Source organism: Phyllostomus discolor, chromosome 13 (genome assembly GCF_004126475.2).
Source record: "Phyllostomus discolor isolate MPI-MPIP mPhyDis1 chromosome 13, mPhyDis1.pri.v3, whole genome shotgun sequence".
NCBI classification, from domain to species: Eukaryota; Metazoa; Chordata; class Mammalia; order Chiroptera; family Phyllostomidae; genus Phyllostomus; species Phyllostomus discolor.
Window position 1 is genome coordinate 52,039,782 of NC_040915.2, and position 19,022 is coordinate 52,058,803.

The 19,022-nt window shown below is 49.9% G+C and overlaps 1 protein-coding gene across 15 annotated transcripts in view; it reads left to right on the plus strand.

Annotated features, from left to right (window-relative positions):
- The window catches only part of GIT2 (GIT ArfGAP 2), a 45,704-nt gene extending 32,409 nt beyond the window's left edge, over positions 1 to 13,295 (plus strand). For 14 of the 15 annotated variants that reach the window (XM_036014320.1, XM_036014325.1, XM_036014324.1 and 11 more), the window contains 4 exons: positions 3,255 to 3,337; positions 3,966 to 4,154; positions 9,223 to 9,286; positions 10,001 to 13,295. In XM_036014320.1, coding sequence (XP_035870213.1) covers positions 3,255 to 3,337; positions 3,966 to 4,154; positions 9,223 to 9,286; positions 10,001 to 10,213 — 549 coding nt within the window. In that variant the 3' untranslated portion in view covers positions 10,214 to 13,295. The remainder of the gene's footprint in view (positions 1 to 3,254; positions 3,338 to 3,965; positions 4,155 to 9,222; positions 9,287 to 10,000) is intronic. The other variant, XR_004900495.1, reaches the window with a different exon arrangement.
- Positions 13,296 to 19,022: the final 5,727 nt, after the last annotated feature.

Genomic DNA, 19,022 nt, shown 5'->3' on the forward strand with positions numbered 1-19,022 from the left:
AAAGTGATAATCCTGAATGTTCCTGGATGCTTCAACATGAATTTAGGTTTTTATGGCATGTCTATTAAAAAAAAAATCGCAAATCTGCTAAACAAACTGAACCAGCACCAGCTTGCTATATGGTAACTTTCCTATTAACAGCTTTGGGAGAGCAGCACTTTTAACTAATGGATCTTACCTCTGCATGTTTACCATGATTTTCACAAAATTAAGTGCTGGCTACTTTGCAGTCCTGTACGCGTGTTTTTGTTGACGACAGTGAAGGACTTCATCTGTAAGTACCCGGTCTCCTGGGTGGTGACTGCCGTGCCTTGTTTCCAGCGTTCGAGAAGCACACCCGAATAACGCGTACACTCCTCCAAAGTGTTCACGTGAAACTCAGTGCTTGTGATCATTGTGGGGGGAGTGCATTTGATTCGTAAGTGCCAAGTTTCCATCAAGGAATACAAGAAGATTCATTGTAAAAATGTGGGATTTTCTGGGCTTAATTCTCTTTCCTAGATTTTTCCACTGGAGCAGCTCTGGGTGAATTTTCCAGAATAATTACTTGAATGCAAATTTTTTCCATTGCATTTACGTATTTGTATGAGTGCGCACATGCACACTCAGCCACATGTATGTGTATATAAAAACTAAAGGAAAAGAAATGTAAAGACATTCCCTGTGAAAGGTAAGCTGGGCTTTTGTTTTTGTTTTTGAGATTACCTCCCAAAGAGCCTGACTTCACTGTTCCCTGCACCGGACGCAGTGCCCGCCTTTCGTCTTCCGTCCAAACTTCACGTAGCCAGTAGCTCACTGATTGGTTCATAAAGCCCGGCCAAAATAAGGCAGCAAGTGAAGCAGACCTGCTTGCCTGTAGGAGACATAAACAAAGGGATCTTAGAAGTTACACTCAATTCTACAGAACTGAAACTCCCTGTGGCTCCAGGCTAACACTTACAGTCATTTGCCAGATGAAGTTGAGTGGGTAAAGTACAAATTTTAGGGGCCCAGCACAAGTGTCTAGTGGCTGGGACCAAACAGCGTTCCGGGGGAGTGTGAAAGGTCTCAGCAAACAGAGAAAGACAGCATTTGCCCTGGGAGAGGAAAGAGAGGCCGTGGGGATAGTAAGCAAAATGTAATGTGAGAAAGGGGTGTCCCCATCTGGGGGCTGACTGCCTTGCCTGTTGACATACGGGCCTTCAGAGGGCCAGGCAGCATTACCAGTAAGGGGCAAATAGGTTTTATGTAGATCTTCTTAAAGCTGACTTAACTCTAAAGTAGCCACTCTTTTGGGTGAATTATAGGGTCTCCATATGTTTAAACAGGCCCTTAATTTACAGTTGACCCTTGAACAGCGTGGTGGTTAGGGGCCCTTTGCAAATGCGATGTCTGACTACAGATTGACCCTTGAACAACATGGGTTTGAACTGTGTGGGTCAATTGAACTGTGCAGCTCAACATAAAAAAATGGCATGTAAGTGGCCCTGGCTGGCGTGACTTAGTGGACTGAATGCTGACCTGTAAACCAAAGGGTCACCAGTTTGATTCCCAGTCAGGGTACATGACTGGGTTGCAGGCCAGGTCCCCAGTAGGGGAAGCACAAGAGGCAACCACACATTGATGTTTCTCTTCCTCTCTTTCTTCTTCCCTTCCCCTCTCTCTAAAAGTAAATAAAATACTTTTTAAAAATTGCATGTAAGTGGACCCATGCAGTTCAAACCTGTATTTTTTTAAAGATTTTATTTATTTATTTTTAGACAGGGGAAGGGAGGGAGAAAGAGGGAGAGAAACATCAGTGTGTGGTTGCCCCTCATGTGCCCCCCAGTGAGGACCTGGCCTGCAACTCAGGCATTAGCTCTGACTGGGAATCAAACCAGCGACCCTTTGCTTTGCAATCGGGCACTCAGTCCACTGAGCCACACCAGCTGGGGCGAAACCTGTATTCTTTAAGGGTCAGCTGTACAGCTGTATCTTTAGCCACATTTTATTGCAGCATTAATAAAATTCCTAGGTCACATGTTTGATTAATTTGGAATAAATTCAAGTTATAGAGCTGGAAATAGCTTAGATTTGTATTTTGCAAAATAATCAGTTTAGGGTTATTTTTTAAAAGATTTTATTTATTTTTAGAGAGAGGGAATGAAGGGAGGAAAAGAGGGAGAGAAACATTGATATGCAAGAGTTGCTTCTCATGCACCCCTTGTTGGGGACCTGGCCTGCAACCCAGACATATGCCCTGACTGGGAATTGAACTGGCGACCTTTCGATTTGCAGGCTGGCGCTGAGTCCACTGAGCCACACCAGCCAGGGCAGTGTAGGTTTTAAATCAGCTTCCACTGATTTCTGTTCTAGATAAAGAACTTCTCAAATATTTATGGGTAAAATAAATACTAAAGGAAAATGCTTTTATTAAACACTTAAGCACTAACAGTCCCCTTCAAGGAAATGTGGTGCTCTTCAAATTTTGTCACCCTGCAAGGTCCTAAACTTAGTGCTGCCATTTGCACAAGACATGTTTAGCATTCCTCTTTTAAATTTCAGTTGCATTAGATCTTTATATTTTCAGGGTTAGGTGTTTTTGCAAAACTGATAAAAGTGGTTGGAAACCAAGTGCCACACTGGGTTAATCCATTTTGGTTCGGAAACAACATGAGGCAGTGAACTAGCAATACTGGTTTTCTGGTGTTGCGCATACAGACTCTTGAGGGTTGTTCCTAGAGAGCCATACATGCTTTGAGCAGCGGTGACCCTCAGATCCCCTGGATGGAACATCAGAGAGAACAGGAGACCTGGATTCTTGGTCCTGTTTTCTGCTGACTCTGGCCTTGGGTGTATCGTTTTCAGATGGGCCCCCGATTTTCCCATCTGGTGTTAGACTAGACCATCTGCAGGCAGCTTCTGGCGCTGCGGGTCTGTGGGTATATAGGTCCCGCCATGTTTGTTATTCAAATGTGTTCCCGGGATATTTTAGTTAAACTCATTTTCCTGAGAGAACTAAGTGTGGGTATGTTGCCTTGTGTGTCTGTGTTAGTTTGTACCAAGGATCTGTTTATGGAGTAGCTACCGAGCTAAGAAGAAAATGGTACAAAAAGGGAAAGAAACCATTTCTGGATCTACTGTTACTAACTTTTCAATAAAGGGTAGGCCCCCTGTCCCAGGTGAGACCTGGGCCATAAAAGCCATGTGGCCTAATAGGTCATGATTCCTGGGGAAGACTTTCAAGAAGTGTCTTGTGCTCCAAACCAATGGGGGACACCGTTTCTCTCTTGTAGGCGTCCAGACTGGAGAAGCAGAACAGCACACCTGAGAGTGACTACGACAACACTCCCAATGACACGGACCCAGACGACATGGGGTATGTCTGCAGGAAGGATGCACCGGGGGTCGGGCTCTTACACCAGAGGTCTGGCAGGCTGCGGTCAGGAAACGTAGTTCGTCACCTGCACCCTCTTTTCTGTTTTCAGACCCATAAAGTCTTTTTTTGTTGTTTTTAATTTTTATTTATTGACTTAAGGGTGGGAGTGGGGAGAGAGTGAGAAACATGGGTTTGTTGTTTCACTTATTTATACATTCATTGGTTGATTCTTATATATGCCCTGACTGGGGATCGAACCCAAAACTTGGAGTATCAGGACAGTAGCTTCGGTTAGACAGTAGCTCTAACCAACTGAGCCACCCGGCCAGGGCAGGGATGACTTTATAATGGCACACCCTCCCCATTCCAGTTATTCCCTCCCTCTCCCCATCTGCACCTTCTCTACAAGAGTCATAATTTCCAGCCCCGTGGTAAATGCAGTAGCCTCCGTGTGTGCTGGGGCTGCTCGTTGAAACAGCCTACCATGAGTCCCCTGCCTGGCAGGATGAAGGAAACCACAGAAGCAGCCTGCTGTCACGTTCAACAGATGCAGATGCAGGGGCTCCTAGAAGCAGAGAAGGAGCTGCTAGGCACCTGTTACATGTAGCATCTTCTTTAATGTTCACAGCTCAAGCAGGAAGGGAAGGCAGAGGAGTATGATGTGGCAAGGTGATGGCTCAGTACCCGATCTAGCAGAACCCACCACAGCCCCAAGCCCCATCCTCCCCAGCACGGAAGACGTCATCCGGAAAACTGAACAGATCACAAAAAACATCCAGGAACTCTTAAGAGCAGCCCAAGAAAATAAACACGACAGGTAAGGGGCTTTAGAATCCTGCCAGGGAGAGAGTGTGCGTGCCCTGGAAGAGAGGCTGCTCCAGTGATGAGCAGGGATTTTTTTTTTCCCCAAGGCCCTGATTTTAAAGGTTTTTGAAATTTTCAGATTTACAAAGCAGGCTTGAGAACAAATTTGTAAATTTGACTGTTTTTTTTTTTTTACTTGGTGTTTTCCATTTTTCATTCTTATGAATTACTCTGAAAGAAATGTCTCTAGAAGTGGAGTTGCTGCGTGGTCGGGGCCGTGGTGTTCCCCGTTGTGGGGGGAGAAGGGAGAGAAGCTCCCTGAGAGAGAGCCTGCGCCTGGTTCTCCTCAGTGGTGCTGCTCCCTGGGAGCTCCTTCGCCGGGAAGAAGTTTGCTGACGTGACACGTAGTTTGAGATGAACCTGGTTTCCTGTATCTCTGCATATGCGTGTGCTTGTGTGTGTGCATGTGTGCGTGTGTGAACGTCTAAGAAACGAGTGGTTTGCAGATGCAAGTTGATCAAATCGCCTTCAAGTAACTGCTCACTCAGAGCAGAGTCATACCCGGCAGAGTCGCTTCCCACTGTAGGAAGGGGCTGGCTCTCGTTCTAACTCACCCTTCTCTCCTCTGAGAACTTAAGGTAGGCGGTTAATTTTGGGGCATGGCATCCTAGCCTCATGTCGCTGGCCTGGTCTAGACTCGCTCATGAAATGCGGTTTGTTATCATCCCATTGAGTTTGGTCAAAAACCAAAGCAACAGTTCAGTCAAAACCCAAGAACAGTCTTGTTCTTTTTATTAGGTTGGCGAAGTTGAGGGCCCTCGGTGGCGAACTGCTCTCCGTGCCCCGCACGGACAAAAGTTGTTCAAGGGCCACAGCACTGCGCTTTCTTTCTGCTCTCTGCGCTCCTGTCTCACGTGACGGTGCGCCGGCGTCTGTCGCTCTCTGCTCTCCTGGGCCTGTCAGCTGACCTTCCCTCTTTCTGCCCTGCCGAGAATTACACAGCACAGACCTGTCCGATGCCGGCGTTTCCCCACTCGGGAGGAGAGGAAGGGTCAGTGTTTGTCGAAGGATCGGAGTTAGGATCAGTCTTTATGGCTGGACCGCTGGAGGGTCCCGAGAGAAGAGGAACCTGCAGTTTCCCAGGCTCCTTCCACGAAAAGTTCACAGCTGTTCACCTTCCTCCTTCCCAGCACGTCCTCTTTCTCGCACGCTTGCACGCTTCCACACTTCACGTGCCACAGGTGCTCAGTTCCTCTCCTCCCCAACTCTGCTGTCTTATTACTAACACAAAATGCCTCACAACTCTCCAAGTCCAGTGGTTAAGTAGTCTTGGTACCAAGGTGGACTCCTTTCTTAGTGCTCCGCCTCCGTGTAACAATGGGCCTCACTTTCCATTCCCTCCAGTTCAGAAGTACCGTGCTTGGATTTCAGACTTAAAAAAAAAAAGTGCTTTGGTTGCATTGTTCTCCTTGGTAGTTGTCAAAAATATAAATATCTGCCTGCAGATGTTTCTAGCTTCAAAAATCACAATATGGTGCTCGGTATAATTTGGGAAGTTTTTTTTTTAATGTACAAATTTATTCAAGAAATGTTATGATCTGATTTCTTTTTTTGTTTTTTTGAGATTTTATTTATTTTTAGAGAGAGGGTAAGGGAGAGAGAAAGGGAGAGAAACATCAATGTGTGGTTGCCTCTTGCACGCCCCCTACTGGGGACCTGGCCCACAACCCAGGCATGTGCCCTGACTGGGAATTGAACCGGTGACCCTTGGGTTCACAGGCCAGTGCTCAATCCACTGAACCACACTAGCCAGCCAGGGCTGATTTCTTTTTTAAGACCATGAGAGAATGATGAGAGATTTTAATCATTAGCTCACTTTTTTTATATTAAGCCAGAATTGGTCTGGAGAATTTATATTTTACAAATTATTTGATGTTTTGTTAAAATCTCTGGTTACTTACATACTTGAGACACTTTTGTTTATAACCTTGCTTTGTACAAAATAAACCCATGCCTTTTCCTTGTGTTTTCTCCTCTTGTTGATTCGTTGCTTGTGCTTATCCAAAGTCAACCAGTAGCCCATGTACGCAGGCACATTCAGGCTTGGTTCTGGTCCCCTGGTCCAAGCAAGCTCCCCTCCGCCCCTGACATCCCCTCAGGCTGGGTCTGTCCTCGGGGCGTCCCACCTCACTCCCTGTTTGTCTGCCTGTGTCTCTGTCTCTCTGTCTCACACTCACACACTACACACACTTCAGGATTACTACATATAATACACAACGGCCTTTTTGAGGAAAGGTAACAATTTGAACTTGTGAACATGAACTCCCTCTGATGAAGGAAGAGGACTTCCTCATTTTAACCTGCGTGTGCTTTCTTTAGTGGCTTATTGAGGACTTTCTAAGCTATCTTACAGTGAGTGAGTTTTTGAGAGATGTCCTTAGGAAAAATTTCTTCTCTATGCAGGGGGAAAGGTGAATTATACTTTTGGATCAAAATGAAAATCCTAACCAGCAAAACATACAACTCTTAGACATGGTCCTCAGTTAATGTGATATTAGCAGACGTAGTTTCAAGAAACATTTTTGCCTGTTACAGGGGTCGCTGTGGACATTGCCTTTTTCTCTGAGTGTCTCTGTGGCCGGATGGGTTGTTGCTCCTTGCAGTTTACAAGTTAACTAGGTCCTCATGTGTGGGCGTTTTTGTTACGTGGTGTGTGGTGTTAACTGCTCACAAAGGTGGAAGTGAGGATTTCCCACTTGAAGGCATTTTGGAATGATATAAACCATTTTCTGGAAATGTGATGGTTTCATTAAAATGTAAGAAGTCTTTTTCTTTTCTTTTCTTTTCTTTTTTTTAAAGATTTTATTTATTGCCCTGGCTGGCGTAGCTCAGTGGATTGAGTGTGGGCTACGAACCAGGCATCGCAGGTTTGATTCCCAGTCAGGGCACATGCCTAGGTTGCAGGCCATGACCCCCAGCAACCACACGTTGATGTCTGTCTGTCTGTCTGTCTCTCTCTCTCTCTGCCCCCCTTCCCTCTCTAAAAATAAATAAATAAAGTCTTTAAAAAATTGTATTAAAAATATTTTATTATTTATTTTCAAAGAGGGAAGGGAGGGAGATAGAGAGAAAGAAGAGAAACATCAATGTGCTGTTGCTGGGGGTCATGGCCTGCAACCCAGGCATGTACCCTGACTGGGAATCAAACCTGCGACACTTTAGTTTGCAGCCCACGCTCAATCCACTGAGCTACGCCAGCCAGAGCTAGAAGTCTTTTTCTTAATAAGCTGTTTTTTCAATTACAGTTTGACATTCAATATTAGTTATATTAGTTTGAGGTACATACAGCATAGTGATTAGACATTTAGTTCATTTACAAAGTGATTCCCCAAGTGTAGCACGCAACCTGGCACCATACATAGTAACTAAAATGTAGGCAGTCTTTATTAAAATAGCTTCGATACTAGATTTCTTACAAAGATGAAGTACAGAGGTTGCTAGTGACAATCTTGAAGCAGAAGCCAACTTCCTGACTTAACAAATGGGGGAGAACGTTACTCAAAGGTTTGAGTGCGAGGGTAGATGCTGGCTGGCATTTGGCTCTGTCTCTCAGAAGGGAAGTTTTAAAACACAGCTGTGTTCTTGTGTAAGGCCAAACCTTTGTATTCATACCGTGCTTCCTAAGGCACTCAATCAGGCTCCTTAAGTGCTCTTCCCATATCCATTCCCTCATGGGTTCCGTGGGCCGGTTCTCGGAGCAAAGCTCTGGCTCGGTGGCAGTGTGGTGTCTAAGAACTGTCACTTAACCCAAGTCTCAAATCTTCCAGTTCTCATCTCCTAAGAAGTTAGAATCACCAGTCATCACTGGAAAGAGGCTTCTTGCCATTTCAAAAAAGGAAAAAAAGTGTGACTTCCTTGCCTCTGATGCCAGGAGCAGCCTGTGGCATGGCAGTGAGGGTCCCAGCCGGAGGCTGGACGGCCAGGGTTGAGCTCTGTTCTCTTAGCAGCTGTAGGATCTTGGACAGGTTCTCTGCCTCTCTGGGCCTCAGTTTCCTCATTTGAACAATGGGTGTGACAGTAGTGCCAACCTCACTGAGCTGTTGGGGGATGACGGGAGCCTCTGCAAAGCACTGAGGATGGAGTGTGGCATGCAGTTGTGCTCCTGAAGCATCAGCTGTTGTGCTGCCACCTCGGGGGCCCTCGGGGGCCAGGCAGCCCGGGAGAAGGGATGTGGCCCGCAGATTTTTTTTGTTATCTTCGAGCTTGTCAGCAAGCACAGTGCTGACTGTGTTTGTAGCATTTTGTTACAGAGTCATGGCAACTGTGCCGGAAAGTGGGTGAGGGAGTGCACTAGTGTATGAAGCTGATGCCAGTGTTTCCTCTTCATCCACAGTAAGGCTTCAGACTTCTCAACAGTTCAGACGCCTTCGATGGAAGGAATTTAGAAATGTCCTGTGGTTAAAAGACTCGTGGTTGTGGAAGAATAAGCTTCAGTTCTAAAGATTCTGTTTTTATACTTTATTGTTGACTTCTGTGGCCTCTTGCGTGGAAATCCTTGTTTTGCTTTCAAGAAATTGGGAAGATGAGGAATAAATGACCGGCTTGAGGAGGCAGAAATATCTTCACAGGCTGTTTGTGGCCACACCTGGCTGGGAGTGTGTGTTGTCCATTTCATACCTAGAGACTGCTTCTGTCACACTGAATGGACTAGCTTTAAAAAAAATTATTTTTGAATTTATTGATTTGAAAGAGAGATTTATTGTTCCACTTTATTTATGCATTCATTGGTTGGTTCCTTTATGTGCTTGACTGGGGATCGAACCCACAACCTTGGCATATCAGGATGACACTCTAACCAACTGAGCTACCCAGCCAGGGAAGATTGAATAAACTTGAAGGAAGGATGGGGGGACCCTGATAAGACCAGATGCCTTCTGTTGGTGTGAGATCCACAGTGGGCTAGCCTAGGCCTCAGCCCCTTCATTAAGGGAATATAAATGGAACCTGTGACTAGCCCCTGAGTGTTCTCTGCCTCTGAATTATTTCATTGTTTTTGAATAACCTCTTCAATATTCTTGCAGTTATATTCCCTGCTCGGAGAGGATACATGTGGCTGTTACAGAAATGGCAGCATTATTCCCCAAAGTAAGTCACTTCCTACTTACTTGGTTTAGACCCTTTTACATGAAGTACAAGAAATTCCTTTATGGCCTTGATATTGCATTAAACTTGTTGTAGCACAGTGTCTTAGGTCTGCAAACAGTCATATGGGGCATTGAAATATGTTTGTTCTACATGAATATTGGTCTTTTTTTTTAAGATTTTATTTATTTATTTTTAGAGAGGGAAGGGAGGGAGAAAGAGAGAGAAACATCAATGTGCGGTTGCTGGGGGCCGTGGCCTGCAACCCAGGCATGTGCCCTGACTGGGAATCGAACCTGCGACACTTTGGTTCACAGCCCGCGCTCAATCCACTGAGCTACGCCAGCCAGGGCTCGAATATTGGTCTTAATAAGACAAGAATGTCTGAGCCCAGTGCTAAAAAGCCAAGCATTAATAGAATAAAATTTTATCTGGAATATTTCACTCAAATGGATGAATAGTTTTCAGAAACTACCTCAGAATAGCACATACCACTAAAGTAGTACAGCACGCACTTTGGCCTTTGAGGCAGAGTGCTTCGGCGCCTGGCACCGTGGGCTGCAGAGCTTGTGGCGCTCTGAGAACCCCCATTGAAAAAGTGCCGGGCAGAACCGCCGTCCATCACGGAACAGCCGAAGCGGTGTGCAGAGGAATGCTTGCTCCTGCTTTTGGATGTCCGCCTGCATTTCACGGCCCGCGGCTGTGTTTTCTGTTTAGAAACCCAAGTCTGACATGGTGAGGACTTCCCTTCGCTTACTGACGTCCAGTGCCTACCGGCTCCAGTCCGAGTGCAAGAAGACCCTCCCGGGGGACTCAGGCCCGCCCACGGACATCCAGCTGGTCACGCAGCAGGTCATCCAGTGTGCGTACGACATCGCCAAGGCCGCCAAGCAGCTGGTCACCATCACCACCAAAGAGAACAACAACTGACCGGGCGGGGCGCCGGCCCTGCCGTTTTCCAGGCGTTTCAGGGTCCGGTTACAGAGCGAGACACGGAACTGTTGGATTTTTACCAGAAACTTTCATTTAATGAAAGTTTAAAACTTTTTTTAAAAACTCAGTATTATTTTTGCATGTTTTCTAACAAATTTTCAACTATTAATTTAACCCACTTGCCTTATTTCGTGACTGTGAGTTCATGATCATAGACATCCAAAAGCATAGCTTCATTGTTGCAAGTTTGTTACAACTTTTCCAGTCCTTCAAACTCCCCACCTGGGGTCAAAACTGAATGATATGTTTTAGTAAAACATTTTCTTGAGAGAGTTGGGTTAAAAACACCCGACATTATCTGTCCCCTACCAGGCATCGTGCAATGAGTGCGTTTTCCCGCCTACGGCAGACTCGCTGAGGTCGGAGCCTCTGCAGGCACGTGCGCGGGGACAGGGCTGTGCGCTTCTTTAAACAGCTGACGCTCTCTCTCGGAAGGAGGCAGTGCATTGCCCCACTTCTTTGACCTGTTCTATCAGATGTTCTTTTTCTGTCTTGGTCTTCCGTCTGTTTCTATCTTACTATCATCCTGAAGTCTCCATGGCATCAGATAAGCACTCATCCTCCATGTCGCGTGTCACTTGGCCACATCCAGGGAGGAGCACCCCGTGTCACCCCACGTGGTCTGCTGCTCAGCCTCACCCTCACCACAGGGAGCCAGACTCGCACTGGTCGGCCCCACGGCCCACGGTTCGCTCTGTGCCACTGCACTCCTCTCTCACTGCCGTAAACCACGGGGAGAGGGGCAGGCTGCTCCCTGACCTCGTGTCGTGCCTCTCACCTCTCACCCGAAACTCGGTCACTCCTTTCAGCACTTAAAGCTTTCTCACATGACCTGCTTCGCACAGCTTGCCACCTTTAAGGACTTCTTGTAAGGTAAGATGTATACAATCATCTGAGTTTATTTCTTTCCCATGATCTTGCTGGTACTTCAAAATTGGACATCAGCTTTCAAGATATCCTTAGAGAGTATGTTCTGGCTGACTGCCAGCTATACCGAGGCTATGGAAGAGTACAGGTTTAAGTTCTAGAACATGCCGAGATTGTTTTCTGAGTTGCTAAAGAGCTCTTTCTTGTTCTGAATGCTAACACGTATTTCCTGTACCTGCTTACTACAGCTGTTTTGTGTGGGGCGGCTCAGACCCTGCCCGGGACCAGAGGCCAGGCAGCAGTGAGGAAGGCGAAGGAAGTGAGCCGGGCCAGGAGCAGGGCCAGGAGCCGGGCGGGGCAGCGGGGGAGCCTAGGGCACACCCAGTGGGCACAGCAGCCCCCCTGCCCCATCAGGCTGCCATGTGGGAAGGTGGGCCTGGGTTACCAGAGTTTCCGTTCTCAAGAGACTCCAGAAATCCGGATGTCTTTTGTGCCATCTCTCAGTTTCTAAGTGTTGGCAACTAAGCTAAACATTTTCCCAGCACACGTGGGTGAGCGCCAGTCGCCAGGCTCACAGCCTCTGCCCCGGGGTCCTGTAGACTGTAGTGTGAGTCCTGGCTTCCCTGGTCACGCCTGGTTCAATGTCTGAGCCTTACCCGTGGTGCGGCCACCCTGTGCTGTGTCAGGTTGCTTTCAGTCCCCTTTTCACCCAGGTGTTCTGTCCCGTAGTGCTCATTCACACACACGAAGAAAAGTCAGGATAATCCTAGTTGCCTAAACATGTGCTCAATAATCCTGTCCTTTCACAAGACTGTTTGATTCAATCACCTTTATAGCTTGACCGTAAACTGTCACGAAAGGAGCGCCGTGCTGGCGTGTAGCTCACTGACAAACTGTGCATGGGTGCCTTTTCCGGGTGTTGCTGCACTGGGTGGCTTCGGGAAAGGGCCCGCATCTCCAGAAGCCTCGTCCACTTGGCTCGTCTGCACAGCCCTAAGTGCCATGCTCCTGTTGGAGGCTGAGGGGACGCCTGCTCGAAGGATGTCTTCTGACTTCAGTTTAAGCTCCGTCTGCAAACCTCTTCTGCGTGCTGCACACACTCAGCGGTCCCTCATCTTTCCTGCAAACACCCGCCCTCCTGTTGCCCCACATGCGGAGCCCTCAGGAAGGGCCCACAGCCAACTCGAGTTGGTGGTGGTGGCCTCCTGGGGAGGACAGACTGCTGCCTGATGAGTCATCCACAGCGGGGGAAGCGGGGTCTTCACCTGAACTCAAGGACCCGTGCCCTAGAGAAATCAAGGAACGTGGGGACCAACAAAGCGTTTCTAATTGCAAGACCAGCACGGAATTTGCTGTTCACCCACAGTACCACGGCTCGGGGAAGGACTTCCCGGGTGGAGCCGCACGTGGGGATCGGAGGGCCGCAGGGCTTCCTGCTGCCTGAGTGCCCCGCACGCTTCCCCAGCCTCGTCTGAGATCCAGTATCGGGGGTGCTCTGGTCCCCTGGGCAGGTCGCACCCTGTCTGAACGGTTGCTCACTTGCTTTTTGCACACGGGTTCCATAGCCTTGCACTAGTGTCCGTTAACGTCGTTTTTTTACCCTCACATCCCCACCCCACCCCCAAAGCTGGTAGGACAGAGGTGCACTTTACAAAACTCTCACTTGTTGAAGAGGAGACAGCTCCACCCCTGAGCTCCTTTAACTGACGTCATTTTCTGCCTCAGAATGCAAATAGTTCTTATTTGCCAAAGAACAACCGGGCCCAAAGATCAAGTACAGCATTTCATGTGATTGGGACTGGAAATGCAGGACTCGGGAGCTGTGGTCCGATTCCTCGGGTGGTGCAAGCTGCAGAACCGAGAGTGAGGCCAGCACGGGCTTGTGCACGGCAGCCGTGAGCTTTCTGGACACGCCGTTCCCCCTCTTGCCCCGTCCCAGCCGAAGGTCACCCTCGTCTTCACGAAAGGAAATGCTGCATAGGAAAAACGAAATGCCTTTTATTCAAATGTGTTTTATCTGTGTCCCCCTTTGTTCTTTAGTTGTGTTTCATGTTTACTGTACATTCTATTCCTGTAATTATTGTACAACCCTGTAAGCGTTGTAAAATTGTTTCGGAACTCGTGCCTGCTAGTTATGCAATAAACAGGCTCTGTAACATGTGTCTCTGCAGTGATTCGGCGTTTCCCACCAGCTGGTCGAAGCTCCCAGGTACTGGGTCCGAGTTCCGAGAAAGTGCTCCCCCCAGCCCCATCTTCAGTGAGGCAGCACTGAGCATGCTTTGCCCAGGACGCGCGCTCGGTTCACAGGACTGAGGCCCTTCCCCATCCTGTGCAGTTGGCAGATAGCTTTGTTCCAGGAAGTCCTGCGTCAGTCAGGGTGTCAGCCGCAGGTATCTAATCCTGATGTATTCACGCCTTAACTATAACTTTTTTTAATTCATTGAAAGTTGGCCGAGCACAGGTGCCCTTACCTCTTACCAGGTGATCTGGCCATGGGGTTAGTCTCTCTCTCTCTCTCTCTCTCTCTCTGTCTTTTTTAAATTTTTATTTATTGATTTTTAGAGAGAGGGGATGGGACAGAGAAACACTGATTTATTGTTTCACTAAATTATGCATTGATTGATTGATCCTTGTGTGTGCCCTGACCAGGGATCAAACCCGGAACCTTAGCGTATTGGGACGATGTTCTAGCCAACTGAATACCCGGCCAGGGCTTTAATTTAGTCTCTTACGGCCATCAGTCTCTCTTTATCTTTCAGAGCAAGTCCCATTGTGCAGATTCACACGGGGGACTGTGGAATACAGATTTATACCTGGGCTCCTCGGGGTCACCCTCAGTCCCCAGTAGTTGTCCTCTGGAGAGGTGACTTGGGGCTCTTGCTCCCAAACAGAAGAAGGGGTGGGGCAGGACCTGGTCCTCACAGGTGCCTTCCCAAGCAGGAAGTCTAGAGGAAGATGGAGTGTCCTCCCTGTGGTCCAGCAGGTCGGACCCAGAAGCACCTCCCAGGGCGGGGCGGGGCCTGGGAGTGGCATCTCTAACAGGGTCCCCGGGGACCCAGAGGCTGCTGATCAGGACCGCACTCGCAGAAGCAGTGCCGTGGACCCATTTTCAGGGCCCCCCTCCCCACCATGCGGCTCCGTGCCTTTCTGCTTTTAAACACGTTTTTACAATAATCCTAAGTGCAGCTAACACTTCTCAGCCAGGCCCTGTGCTGGGCTGTGCATGCGGAGTAACTGCTTCAACCCTCACGCAGCCCGGTGGGGCAGGAGGGGTAGTTCTGCGGCACAGGGGAGGGGTGCACTCGAGGAGCGGAGCCCCGCATCGAGGAAGGAAGGCACGTGTGAGTCCCTGTCAGTCCAGTTTGTCTTGATTGGCCAGGCTGAGCTTCCTTGATCCTAGCAGGGTCTGAGATGAGTCTCAGAGAACATGGCCTTGTGGGCAGGTGAGGCCCACGTGGCCCTAGAGAGATCAGAGGGGGCCAGTGGGTGACGTGAGACCGTGTGAATTCGTGGCTTCACTGGATACATGGGGCACAGGCTGCTTGTGGCTCGAGTGGAGGCCGTGTCTCCCCCTTGAGCCCCAGGCACAGGGACCCCGTGGTGTCCGTTGAGTGACCACCTGGAAGGACTGCCCTCTGGCTCCCAAGCACCTCGAGCAGCCCTTTCCCATCCCTGGGGCTGCGCAGGGGTGGCTTCGCCACAGCGACAGCTCACTGACCACCTGAGTGACCTGCTGCCCAGCAGGCTGGCAAGCAAGACTGTCCGGGAGCCGGCAGGTGCCAGGTGGAGGAGACCGAGGGCCCCCCACCTCTGGCAGCCAGCCACCGAGCCAGAAGCCAGAGCCCCGTGCGGTGTGTCTGAGTCCTCCATCGCTCTACAGGGTAACGTGTCAGCTTTGCGCGGAGCAGGTCCCCAGGGAAGGGGCCCCTGGGGACAGGAGAGGCGTGAACCCGAGTTTCCCCTCCCAGTATCCCCTGCCACCACCCCCCCTTCCCTCTCCAACACACAGACACCCGGGCACTGGGCGACTGCACTGCCTCCCCAGCCCCCAACTGCCCCCACACCCTGGGGACTGCCCAGCCCCCTTTCTCTCCGAGGACCACACTCCTCCTCCTCCAACCCCTTCTCTTCTTGGGGTTCATCTTCCTCTTTCTCTTCCCTTTCAGGATCCCTCCTCAACCTTCCCCTCCCAGCTCTTGTAGCAGGGACCTCTCTGAGTCCTGCCCCTCCCCTCCGCCAGCTCTCCAACCCCTTTCCAAACCCCCAAATAATTACCCCTCATCTCTCCTCTCGGCTTAGCCCCGTAAGCCCTGTCTTCCCCCAGGTCTATTTCCTGATGAGCCCCCAGGACACATCAGGGAAGTTTTGGAATCTCACTCAGACCTCCACCTCCAACCTGGACCTAAGGCTGGCCTCCCAGTCTCCCCTTGCACCACTCTGGCCACCTACTTCCCTCTCCCAACCCTCCTTTCCCAGGAGCCCCTTTCAACAATACCTCCCCACCCCGCCCCGCCCTATTCCTTTCAGACCCCAGGGGCTGCGGTAACACTAGCTCACTGTCGGCAGCCACTGGGATAAGGACAGCTTCATAAAGTAGGAACGGAAACCACCCCCATTTTGCAGATGAGGAAACTGAGGCGTAGCCCTCAGAGCCCAGTGGTAAAGCTCGTTAACCGCAGGGCGGTCCTAGCAAGTGGCTCAGAGGAACAAGGCAGGTAGCAGAACTTCTGGAAGCAGAAGAGGGTGGGGGATGGCCATGGCCGAGGCCTCTGCAGAAGTAAGTTGGGAGGGACATAGGCACAGACGTGGTGGCTCCCGGCTCCTGACATTTCTCTGGCCTGGGAGTGTCGGTGCAGGGCGGCAGGGGTGCTGGTCTCTGTGTGGTCCCTGCGGGTCTTGTGAGGGGCGGGGGGCTCAAAGGACCAGAGCCTGGGCCGCCCAGTTTGTGTCTTGTCTTCCAGTTCCTCATCTTGGCCACAGATACCCCTCCTCTCTTCTGTCTGCTTCAGACAGAGGCACTTGGAGACTGCTGCTCAGTGAGACCGCTGTGAGTGGAGGATGCCGCCTGATTCAGCTGTTTGAGGAATCCGGGGACGTCACATCCACGTGGCTCGATGGTTCGCCCCAAGTCGGCCATCCAGAAGCAGCAGGCCTGGGCCTGGTGCCGGAAGCAGGAGGGCCCCCTTCGGGGCCTGGTATTGGCAGGGTGGGGGGATCCACCCCCTCCCCGAGTAGAGGGAGCGCTCCCCCCACTGAGGGTGAGAGCCTCACTCGGTGGAGAAGGAGCAGTGCAGCCTGAGTCGGACCTGCTTCTTCCGATTCAAACAAGAGGAAACTATGGCCCAAGTCCAAGGCCAGAGACCAGGGTGCTTCCACTGCCGGCGGGTTATTTCCCGGGGCCAGGTGGCATCTCCTGGCAGGACAGATGGGTCCGTGTGAGCTTCGTGCTTTCCGTGTTTGTCTCTCTGCATCCGCACGTCACCACTGCCCACAGCCCGCAGATGAACAACGGGGCCCAGGGTGGTGGGGCGTCAGGACTAGAATCTGGACCCGTGCGGGCCACCACCCTCACTCGTCGCCCCTACACATCTGCCCCCACTCCCGGGAACTCGAAACACAGACACATCTACATATCGGACGTGTCCATGTAGTGTCCACCAGTGTCCCCACCACTCAGGTCCCCTGGGTCCCTCCTTCCTAGACTTGAGTGCTCATTTCGGCCTTGCTTTCGGCTCGCCGCCCGAGCACCCAGCGAGGGCTTGGCTGTGCCTGTTTCCAGACATGTGAACAGGGCCCGACTGGTGTATCCTCTTGTTTCCCTCAACACCACGAGACTGCAGTACGCTGACGAGTGTACGCCTCTGGTTAGTGCGTTTCCCCTGTTGTGTGGTCTTCTTCCCTTGTTTATACCGCAACGTATTTCTCTAGTATTTTATTGTTGGGTGGTTATTTTTAGTTACAAAAAAAAATCTATGAACATTGTGTTTTGGAACCGTGTTTCTGTGGGGTCTGTAGCTCAGTGCGGACCTCTGGGGGTGGGTTATAGAGCAGGAGCTTCTCCACACCGGTAACACTGTTTCCAACAAGTGCTGGACCTGTGGAAGATGAGATTTCCCGTTCCTTTGCCTCTTCATCAACAGCGGGTGATAAGCCATTTTAGTGTTGCCAGTGCCCTGTGTTTGCATTGTTCTAGTATCTCCTTGTAATTTGCATTTCTGATTAATTACATGGTTGTGTGCTTTTCCACGTGTACTAGCCATTTAGATTTCTTCCCTCTTTTGTGAAGTGGCAGTTTGAGTGGTTAGCCATTTTTCCATTAGGTTCTCGGGGGGTTCCGGAAATTATTCACAAAGGTTTTGAAGATGTCCCAGTCCCGTGTTCCCCATCGGTCACGAACGTCCTTTTCCTTCCTGTGGCACATCTTCTCCCCATCTCAGGGGTCTCTCCAAGACAGGCCTTTTTAATGTCACCCCGTCGGTCAACTGTCTTCCCTGCGGTGTGTTGTGTCTTAAGGAACCTCCCTGTTGTGTTTCGTTCTGGAACCTTCCTAGACTCACATGTCCCAGAGGTCCCCAGTGCCCTTGCTCACTCTTCCCCGGTGGTGACGTCTTCCACGGCTGAAGCACATCATTAAAGTGTCGCCGACACAACCCTGACGTCTGCAGTCACAAACTGACGCCACAGAGGTCATCTGCGCCCGTGTGTGTGTGTGTGTGTGTGTGTGTGGTGGGGGAGGGGCGTTCTGTGCCACTTACCGCACATGTAGGTTCCTGTCACCCCCACGATGAAGATACAGACCCCTGTGTCACCACACACGTCCCTGGGTCTGTCCCTTTCCAGTCACGCCCTGTTCCCTGGCAACCATGACCTTTCTCCATCTACGAGATTTTGTCCTTTCCGGAATATTATGGAAATGGAATCATATGACGTGTGACCTGTTGAAATATGTTTTCAGTGGTACCCTCCACCTTGTTCAGGCCCCGAGGTCTGTGAGGGGGCCCAAGACACCATCGTGGGGGACTGTACCTGACTGAAGACTCCCACCCCCAAGCCTGGGGACGGGTCCCTAACGTGCCCTGTCAGAGGGTGGAAAGTGACTGTTTGCCTTTTTATTTTTTTTTAAATATTTTATTTATTTTTTAGGGAGGGAAGGGAGGGAGATAGAGAGAGGGAAACATCAATGTGCGGTTGCTGGGGATTATGGCCTGCAACCCAGGAATGTACCCTGGCTGGGAATCGAACCTGGGACACTTTGGTTCCCAGCCTGTGCTCAATCCACTGAGCTACGCCAGCCAGGGCTGCCTTTTTATTTTTTAAATAATATCCTGCCCTCTTTTCAGAGATAATATTCTCTGTGTAAAATATAGAAAAGCACCCAAAATAAAAATAGCCATTATCCCAACTTTTAGAAATACTCTCAAAATGGTATTATTCCCTTAAAAATGGAATTATGAAAATATTGTTTTTGAGCTTTTTAAGGGAGAGGGGAGAGAGGGACAGAAACACTGATGTGAGAGAGAAACATCGACTGGCTGCCTCTCGTACACGCCCCCACCAGGGACCTGGCCCGCAACCCAGGCGTGTGCCCTGACCGGGAATCAAACCGGCGACCTTGCTCTTAGCAGGACCATGCCCGACCAACCGAGCCACACAGGTCAGGTGAGCTTTCTAACACAGCATGAACATTTCTCCAGAACCTTAAAACATCTAAGCATTTTATTTCTTCTTAATGCACTGTATAATATCCCAAACGCAAACTGTTGGGACATTTCCTGCTGTTGGACACCTGGGCTATCAGTTTTTGCTGCTGTAATGGCGGGAGGAACATTTTGTGCTGACCTGATTGTCAGTCCTATTTCCCGGGCCAGAAGGCAAGCAG